General features: G+C 43.9%; 1 protein-coding gene across 4 annotated transcripts in view; it reads left to right on the top strand.

Moving 5' to 3' along the window:
* The window catches only part of UBR1 (ubiquitin protein ligase E3 component n-recognin 1), a 174,781-nt gene that overhangs the window by 86,323 nt on the left and 79,381 nt on the right, over positions 1 to 9,077 (top strand). For all 4 annotated transcript variants that reach the window (XM_019519092.1, XM_019519090.1, XM_019519091.1 and 1 more), the window contains exons 25-29: positions 865 to 1,019; positions 2,910 to 3,009; positions 3,757 to 3,866; positions 5,269 to 5,358; positions 7,277 to 7,464. In XM_019519092.1, coding sequence (XP_019374637.1) covers positions 865 to 1,019; positions 2,910 to 3,009; positions 3,757 to 3,866; positions 5,269 to 5,358; positions 7,277 to 7,464 — 643 coding nt within the window. The remainder of the gene's footprint in view (positions 1 to 864; positions 1,020 to 2,909; positions 3,010 to 3,756; positions 3,867 to 5,268; positions 5,359 to 7,276; positions 7,465 to 9,077) is intronic.

Here is a 9,077-nt window from a genome sequence, read left to right as displayed (position 1 = left end):
CCCCCCCCCCCCCCCCCCCCCAACAGACTTACTTTTGGGAGCTGCAATAGCTGCTCTCCATGCTGCCTGGCTGACACATGCATGTGTATGCACACACATGCACATGATGTTCCCTTGCTGATCACCCTCTTCCTGATCTCCGCGCCCCACCCCCCAGCCCCTTGCAAGCTGGAACTCTACCAGCTTATGAGAGGAAACCTGCTGTTTCCTGTGTTTTTCTTCTTTAGAAGAGAAAATCTGTATTTTTCCCCTTAAAATGACAAAAATCAGTGTTTTTCCATGAGGAACAGAAAACCTGGATCCCTGGTAATAAATAAATAAATAGTCACAGACTCTGTATAGCAAGAACTTAGAAAACTTTCAACCTATCTTCTCTTTGTTTACTTAATCTCCTTTTTGCCTCAGTCATTGCTATTCAGGTTACAAACATTAATTGAAGAGTATTGGAGTGCACTTGATAATTTCTAATGAACTTATGACTGAGATCTTGCTCACATTCCTTCTTGCCCGTATGCATTCAGGTAGATATAGTATTCTTTAAGCCAGAGATGTGAAACTCACCCTGGGCCCAAACCAGGACCCAGATCCAGGCCACAGGGTTCCATGCAGACTAGATCTGCAGAGCCAGTGGCAGCTACAGTGGGAGCGATGGTGGATCAAGTAACTGCCAGACAAGCGAAGGCTGTGTAACCTACTTGCCACTGATGGCCATGTCCTGGGGGCCCCAAATTCAGCAGCAGACCATACATTTGTCACACCCCCAACTTCCAGTAGCCTTGCAAGCCAGATAGAACAGCACCATGGGCTGGATCCAGCCTGCAGGCCGTATGTTTGACACGCCTGTTTTAAACTGTACTTTTCTAGCATTACCACCTCCGCCTCCTCCAGAATTCAGCCCTGCGTTCAGTAATGTGGTGAAAGTTATGAACTGTGATGTCATGATGCACATCCTCAGGACCATCCTTCAAAGAGCAGTAGAACTGGAGACCCACTTATGGACAGAAGCTATGATCCAAATGGTATGTCTAGCATTTTTATTTTCCCCATGAATGCTGTCTGTATTAACTATTGGTATCAAAAACATTCTTGTGTGATTATGAATACTCAAACAGGATATTAATTTGTACTTGTACAAATATGGTATCCTTTTTGCCCCAAAAGCCTGTTTTAAAAATTGTTGACCAATTATGTGTTTCTAATGATACGCCTCCTCTCTTATAAAATTTAAATGCAATTTACAGTAGAAATTAACAATATCAGAAACAAGTTCTTAATTACATAGTTTAATTTGAATTGTCCTTCAGGATGGATGCAGACAGATGTTACATTTGTAGCATTACAAAATGTGAATGTACAGGCATGCAAAGCGCCTGTAGTTTACAGACATGGCCCAAGCGTTACAGAAAATATCTGTTTAGTGCCAGCAGTCTAGTTCTATTCTGGTTCAGTTGGAGCCCATCCTTTCTGTGCAGGTTCCTCCTTCCCAAAAGGTTCCTCTTTCTTGATAGACCTAAACTCCTCCCTATACCATTGTCTCTTTGACACATTGAGACGGGAGCTCCACCTGTTTTTCTGGCCCTGCACATGGAACTGGAATCATTTCAGAAAATGCTACTGTGGAGGCTCTTGACTTTAACCTCCTGCCTAAAATTTAGCTTCCAGGACCTCTCTTCTACACTTCCCTATGTCGTTGGTACCTAAATGGACTAGCTCTTCCCTAGCACCCGATAGCAATCTATTAACACACTTTTTGAAGTCCACTGCTTTTGCACCTGGCTGGCCAAGTCACCATGTGGTCCTTCTAGACATCACAAACCCAGCTACTTGCTATCAGCACCTGCTTTTTTCTGTCCTCTAGTGCAGCAGTTCTCAACCTTTTGTACCTTACGTCTCACCAACCATTTTGCCAAAAAACCCATGTCCCACCATGATAAAAACAAAACCTCACTTTTGCACTGTTCAAGATATCTGTTGATTTATCTATTTGAAGTGCAAACAACTTTGATTTTTTCGATCGGCCAATGAGTTGAAGTCCACCTGTACAACCTTCGTGTCCTACTGGTTGAGAAACACTGCTCTAGCACAGTCTTTCTCAACTTTTTCCCTACCAGGACCTATTTGCAAAGGTCCACGGCCTGTCCTGACCCACACCCCTGTGGCCCTGCCAGTGTCTGACCCCTAGTTCCCTACCCCCCCAGGCCATGCTAGTGTCCCTCCTGACCCGCAGCCCCCTGGCTGCCCTCCCCCTCCCTCCAGTACTGCTGGATGGCCTCCTAGCTGCCCCTGTTCTGCTCAGACCAGAACGCAGTGGTTGTGGTGACTCTGGCTCATGGGGGCAGTGAAGTGTCTGGCCACTGCACAGACCGGAGGGAGGAGAGGCCTGTGACCACACTCCTACCCTGGGCTGGGTGCGCCGTGCCAAGCAGCCTGGTCATAGCCCCTCTCACCTCCCCTGCTCCCCAAGCATCGTCTTCTAGCCACCCCAGCCCCAGTGCCACCAGTCTGGCTTTGCAGCTCTCCCCCGCTCCCCCAATGAAAGGGGCAGGTGCCTTCCTGGGTTGGGAAACACTGCTCTAGGGTACCCACCATTAGAGGGGTGCACAATTTACTTTATTACTTTATCTGATAGTTACTAGTGATATGGGTAGACCCATATCAGCAGCTCATACATGGCTGATGCGAAATACATGAGTATTGGTTAAAATTTAAAGAATTTATCAGCAATATATCTTGTTAGAGATACTTGCACAGTTACTGTGTTTTTAAGTGTGGTTTTTGCACTTTTTGATGCTTGCTGTTTTATCAGAATATTTTGTGATGTACCCCTTTGTTTCTGCTATTTTTATCAATATGTTCCGATTTTTGCAGCAGCCCAGTAGCAATTGAGATTTCATTTTCATCTTTCCCAGGTACTTCATCTCCTTTCTCTGGGCTTACTGGAAGAGAAACAGCAGCTAGGGAAGGCTCCAGAGGAAGAAGTGACCTTTGACTTCTATCACAAAGCATCAAGTATGTTTTTTTACCTTTGGAGAGGAGAGTAAATTAAGCTAACTTTAGTCTATAAGGTCAGCACTAACTTCTAAGGAAAAATTAAGCCATCCTGGTCATGAAAGATTTATTCTGTGTTTATTTTCATCAGAGAATTAAGAAACTAAGCTTGAGGCTGCCAGAATACTGCTCCAAAACAGGAGTAGGGAACTGAGGTTGGGAATAGGTATTTGCTTCTGCTTAAAAAGGGATGTTGAAGTGATCCTGCTGCCAGCTGATTGAAGATGGTTAAGTGTCTGCTTCTTCATAAGGTTATTAGGAAGCAGAGAAGGGGAATGAAATAATTTCTTAAGAAGGGATGAACATACAAATATGAATGGTATTTTAAAAATAAAAAGCTTGCACCTGTTTTGTGATCAAGAAAATTGGAATGATGACTACATATTATAACAGAAAAGGGCACACACCATAGGAATATATAAAGTCTGAGTTATAAAAACAGAAGACCTGGAGCATAGATCTGACAGCCAGGTTTGTTTTGTCTGCACTTTTGCTTCTGAAAGGAATCTGAATTCGTGTTATCTGTATTTGATCCACCAAAAACAAAGATTATATTGTATCTGTCCTGGATTGAGGGAAAAACTGAAGGCAAAACTGTAAATGTGTAATGTATGTTTTGCCACTATATTAAAGCCTGTTCACAGCTGCAGATGTGTGGAGAAGTTAGTTGGTATTTCTGCCAAATGACATTTTTCTTCTTCTGTAAAGGAATGGGAAGCTCAGCCTTGAATGCTGTGAACATAGTGATGCTTCTGGAAAAGCTAAAAGGAATTCCTCAGTTAGAAGCACAGAAGGACATGATCAACTGGATACTGCAGGTAAACAAGGAAGAAGGCAAGTGTGATCTGGTTTTAATAATACAGAATACCATTAAAATTGTTTTAATGGCTGCTGTAGCTGATCCACTAGATAGTGTTCACACCTGCAATATCTTGAACAGCTTACTGTGTTGAAAAGCTCATTATTAGATGCTGAGAATTTGAGAGGACCAATATTAGGCCCAGTGCTGCTATGTAAAATATTTTAAGTCAGATTTTTGTGCAAATAATATCCAGTAGTGGCATTATTAATGCTCCATAACCATGTTATTTATATGAACAACTTTGCTATTCAAGGTATTTTCTACAGTGTAAAGTTGTAAAAAGAGAAGCTTGGTTAAAATCTTTTTATGTTAGTAAAATTGGCAAGTCTTTATGGGCTGTTTGCTTTAAAACCTAAAGTGTAGTGGAAGGTTTGCAGTTTTTTTCAAAACCTATAATACAAATGGCTACCATGGAAAATTAATGTGTTAAAATTCACAGAGCTTTAAAATAGTAGATAAATTAAGTTTAGAAGGCTTAACATAAAGACTTCTGAGATTTCTAGTCATACTTAAATATTGGAACAAATGGAAATGTAAAGACACAACTTGGGAATTGGTCATAGACTGAAAAGCCTTCTAGCTTGAGCATTGGATGGTGTAAATCAGTGGAGGCCAGGCTTTTTAGCAGGTGTGCACAGATTAGCTTTGCACCCTCCTGCCCTGAGTGCCCCACTGTTCCCCTGCCTCAGCCCAGTCTGCTGCTCTGCTTTCTGCTTCTTGCCCTTTGCTCCCTATCTCATCTTCTCCTGTGCTTTCTGTGTTTAGCCCTGTGCTACCTGTCTGATTTCCTAATTTGCTTTCTGCTTCTGGCCCTATCACTTGCTATGCTTGCTTTCCCCTTCCTCTTCTGCCATGTCCCACACATGGAAGCTACCCATGCCACTTGTGGCATTCATGCTGCAGGTTGTCCACCACAGTTTAAATCATCCACATAGCAGTAGTGACTGAGAGGTATTTCTGTGTGATGGCGTCTCAGTGAGCTGTGTGAAATGTGGCAGTGTCCATCTGTTTCTCGTTGGGTAGATGTCCTTATGCAACCATCACAACCATTACTACTTGTTAGCATCCTTGTTAGCTGTCTTAGAAAGGCCCAAGGCCTTAGTAGATCAGAGGAGCTGGCTATATTCTCACGCCTGAAGGAGTTCTCCAGATCTGAGTTGGAGGTACGTTAGTGGTGTGGGGGATCCTTTATTGCCTCAATAGAGGCATTTTCTTTCCTAGGTTATTACTACAGTATGCTTTTACTAACCCCAAATTAACAAAATATATTAAATCCTATGATAAGCTTTTAGTCTTGTCTATGTAGCAGACAGTGGGGGTTGCAATTTATTCTTTAACGCTTAAGTCTCTATTCCCAGACATTTGACACAGTGAAACGATTGAGAGAGAAGTCCAGCTTTTCAACAATAACCACTATCTCAAGATCAGAAGCTACAAAAGGTGATGAGGTAATAACAGAGAAGGAACTAAAAAATTCTGCAGAGACATACTCCACAGGAATCTTTGCATTTGAAGTTTTAAGGTCCAGTTTTCAAACCCAAGTGACTAAACTTGTTTATTTGATCATATAGGCTGCTTGCAAATGTCGCGGTGGGTCGGGGAGGAAACAGCACTTTACTTTCAGCTCAGCACACCCCCGCACTGAGTGCAGCACATGCCCAAAAGAGGCATTGCATTAGTTTGACCCAGCTTGCTCAGTGTCTATATATATAGATTGGGCACTTCAGTGGGCTTTTTGGTGCTTTAATAGCTGATTGATTCATTCAGCTGATTCAATCAGCTATTAGATAAAAACACCAAAAAGCCTCACTGAAGTGCCTGATCTATATAGACACTGGGGAGCCAGGTCAAACTGATGTTCTTCTTCTTCCAGTAAAGCACTGTTTTGTTGTTGTTGGGGGTTTTTTTTCCCCATATCTGTAAGCAGCAATATTGGATACCACTTTTTGGATACCACTTCTGGCATTAATTAATGACATATGTCCAAAACTGTTATTTAATTAGTTAAATCCAAGTCTGAACATTGAGCCTGTACTGTTCACTTATTTCTAATTAATATTCATAGCATTGCTCTTTCTGCTGTTGTACAATCTGTGTTCAAGAATTGCAGAAGAAATCTCATACAAAGAACTAGAACTCTTGGTTCCAAAATGATACCTTTTATTAGACCAACTGGAAAATGGCGAGAAAATTGTCCTTTTCTGCAAGCTTCTGGGATCAAAGTCCCTTCATCAGGCTCTGGGGAAAGTGTAGATGGTACAAGATGGTAAAAAAGTCCCCATAGGTAGGAAATAAGTTTCATTTTTGCACAGAGGGAGCTGAAGATGGAAGTCTGTCCCTTTGGGTCCATGAGTGTCTTTGAGCTGTGTTGAGTAGCTCTTTGATGTGTTGATTAGGTAGAATTCCTTCCCTGGAGGTGTCAGATGGCAGGCAGGAAGGCAAAAAAAACTTCCTTGTTGTTCTGCAATGAAGTTTAAAATCCAAAATCAGCTGAAATTCGGCATCTTCCATGTTTCAGGGATGTACTTGGTAGCCGTGTTGGTCTGAGACAAAAAGATGTACAAAAAACTAGAACTCTTGATTCCAAAATGATACCTTTTATTAGACCAACTGGAAAACGAAGAAATCCCTTTTTTTCTTAGCATTAACTTCTGCTGCATGCCAAAGTTTATTTTGGCAGATAGTTATAAATAATGTGTGCTTTCTGTGGCTACAGGTGGAGACATAAGGGTTGGTAGATGGCCTATTTAGTATACTAGTATTTGCCTTGTCAGTTTGGCATTTGCCTTTTAATGGCCTTCTATTTATATTAGCTATGGAGAAGGTAAAGATTTCACAAGGTTGAGAAACATGGATTTGCTATAACCTCCCCCACCTGCAATTTTCACTAGCCACTAGCAAGTCAGTCTGTTATTTATTTCATATCATCTAAATACAGTACTGACTAGATAAAACTGATAGACCTAATAATTACCTGGCTAATTAGTGATACAAAGATTCAAAAGAATTTGGCTTTGTTGATACTTTTAGTCATTTTCACTTCAGTTTTGCAGGAGACATAAAACCTTGGGAGCTTGAACTGATGTCTATATAAGTAAATAAAGGCAAAGCTAGGTTTCTGATACAGTTATAGCTTAGTATCTATTTAACTATAAATGTATTCTGTTAATGCCTTGTGTTTCTGGTTAATATTTTGAATTTGGTTTTGGGCTTTTCAAATTTAATTTATTTTAACCATCACAGTGTCTGATTCTTTGGGAAATCTGGTATAAGCAGTTAAAATATCTACCTTTGGGGACTAATTCTTGTCATTGTTTAACTGTTACTTCTATTAGCTTATAGTCTCTTTGTTTGTTTCTTGGTAAGACACAGAGCACTCAGGACAAAGATAAGGCTGAGCGGAAGAGAAAGGCAGAAGCAGCCAGACTGCATCGTCAGAAGATAATGGCCCAGATGTCTGCCTTGCAGAAGAATTTCATTGAAACTCATAAACTCCTGTATGAAAACACACAGGAGGCACAGGGAAGAGAGGATTCCATTATGGAGGAAGAAAGGTAAAAAGCAGCAGATATTCAGAGTTCTAATGGAAAAAAAAAAATTATTTCCTCTTACTTGCATGTTAAAGCCCTGGATTAGAGAATTAGGGAGAACCAACATCTCTGAGAATTAAGATGTAAATGCTAATGGCAGAGAAGTACAGATGTTTAGAAACACAACAAACTTGTTGCGTAAGATAAATTTTAGAAAAAACATTTCTTGCTTCAGGTAAAAGATACCACATTACCTATCATGAATCTGGCCTGCTAGGCACTTTTGTCCGGCCGATGGCACCCCTCAACAAATTGTGTCCTGCCCAGCCCTTCTGCCTGCAAAGGTGGGAGCAAGGTGCCTGTACCCACCCCCAGCATATCCTACTATGCCTCGCTCCCACCCTCATGGGCAGAAGGGTGAGCCCCACTAGCACCAGGCTGGGCTGCTGCTGCAGGCTTCCCCAGGGTCATGCTCCCTTCTGGCAGCGGGTAGAGAAGCTGCGGGTGGGGGCAGGGCTGCAGCTGGGTGGGAGCCCAGAGCATGGGGCTGGGTGGCTCAGAGCCCTCATCTAGGGGGGTAGCAGCAGCACAGAGCTCGGTGGGCAGAGTGTGAGTGGGGAGGGGTATGGAGACCCTTCCGCACTCCCCCTCTTCCCCCCCCAGTGGTGCACAACCCTGGCAGGCAGTGGGGGGCAGCAGCAAGGGGGTACTCTGCTAGTGCTGGCGCCTGACTCCTAGCATCGGCCAGCAATGTGAGGAGCGCAGCTCCTGCCAAGCTGTTTGTTTCCCTGGCATTCTCCACATTCACGGGGCAAAGGAAGGAAGCCCCAGGCACTGGAGTGGGTTGGGGTGGGTAAACCAGTGGCTCCAGTGCCTGGGGCTTCCATCCTGTACCCTGTGAGTACGGGGAGTGCTGGGGAAGAAAATGGTCCAGTGGGGGCTGCGCTTCTTGCTGCGACGTGCAGCACTGGCTAGAGCCATGCACCAGTGCTGCAACCAGCTGCTGCACCACGGGGGGAGTGTGCAAAGGGTCCCTTCACCACACACCCACACACACACACTTCCCCTGCACACTCCACCATATACACCCCAGCACCATGATTGCTCCCCTCTTTTCACAACAAGCTCTTGTTTGTAAAGATGCATAATTTCATTTCAAGGTCTTTCCTCAGTCTGGCAGCTTGCAGGGAGAGCAGCACAGACTCCATCCACAGGGCAAAGCAGGACAGCTTCTTTGGTAGGGTTCCCACTCCCTATCAGTTTCTGGGCTGGAGAACGCAAGGTCTGTTTGTGGCTTTCTCAGGTAAGTCCTGAGCTGGGGAACAGAGCTGGGGCAGCAGCAGATGCCGCTCTACTTGTGGGCCCATTAGCTAGTGATCCCTTGTCTAGATCAGTGGTTCTCAACCTTTTTTCTACCAGGACCCATTTGTAAACATTGGTGGCCAGTCCCGACCCAGTGCCCCTCACTCCCAACCCACTGCCCCCAGGCCCCAGCCCCCCAGTGCATGGGGCAGGGGGTGTGTGTGGGGGCAGTGCAGCACAGGCTGGTCTGGGTGTTGGGCACCACGATCTTTGCTACTCTCCCTACCTCAGCCAGCCTAGGATGGGCATGGAGAACAGAAGCCATCAGACATACT

The sequence above is a fragment of the Gavialis gangeticus genome, unplaced genomic scaffold, assembly GCF_001723915.1.
Source record: "Gavialis gangeticus isolate Ggan-Ray unplaced genomic scaffold, GavGan_comp1, whole genome shotgun sequence".
Taxonomy (NCBI): domain Eukaryota; kingdom Metazoa; phylum Chordata; order Crocodylia; family Gavialidae; genus Gavialis; species Gavialis gangeticus.
The sequence above is the reverse complement of the archived record's forward strand: the minus strand, read 5'-3'. Positions and strand labels throughout refer to the sequence as shown.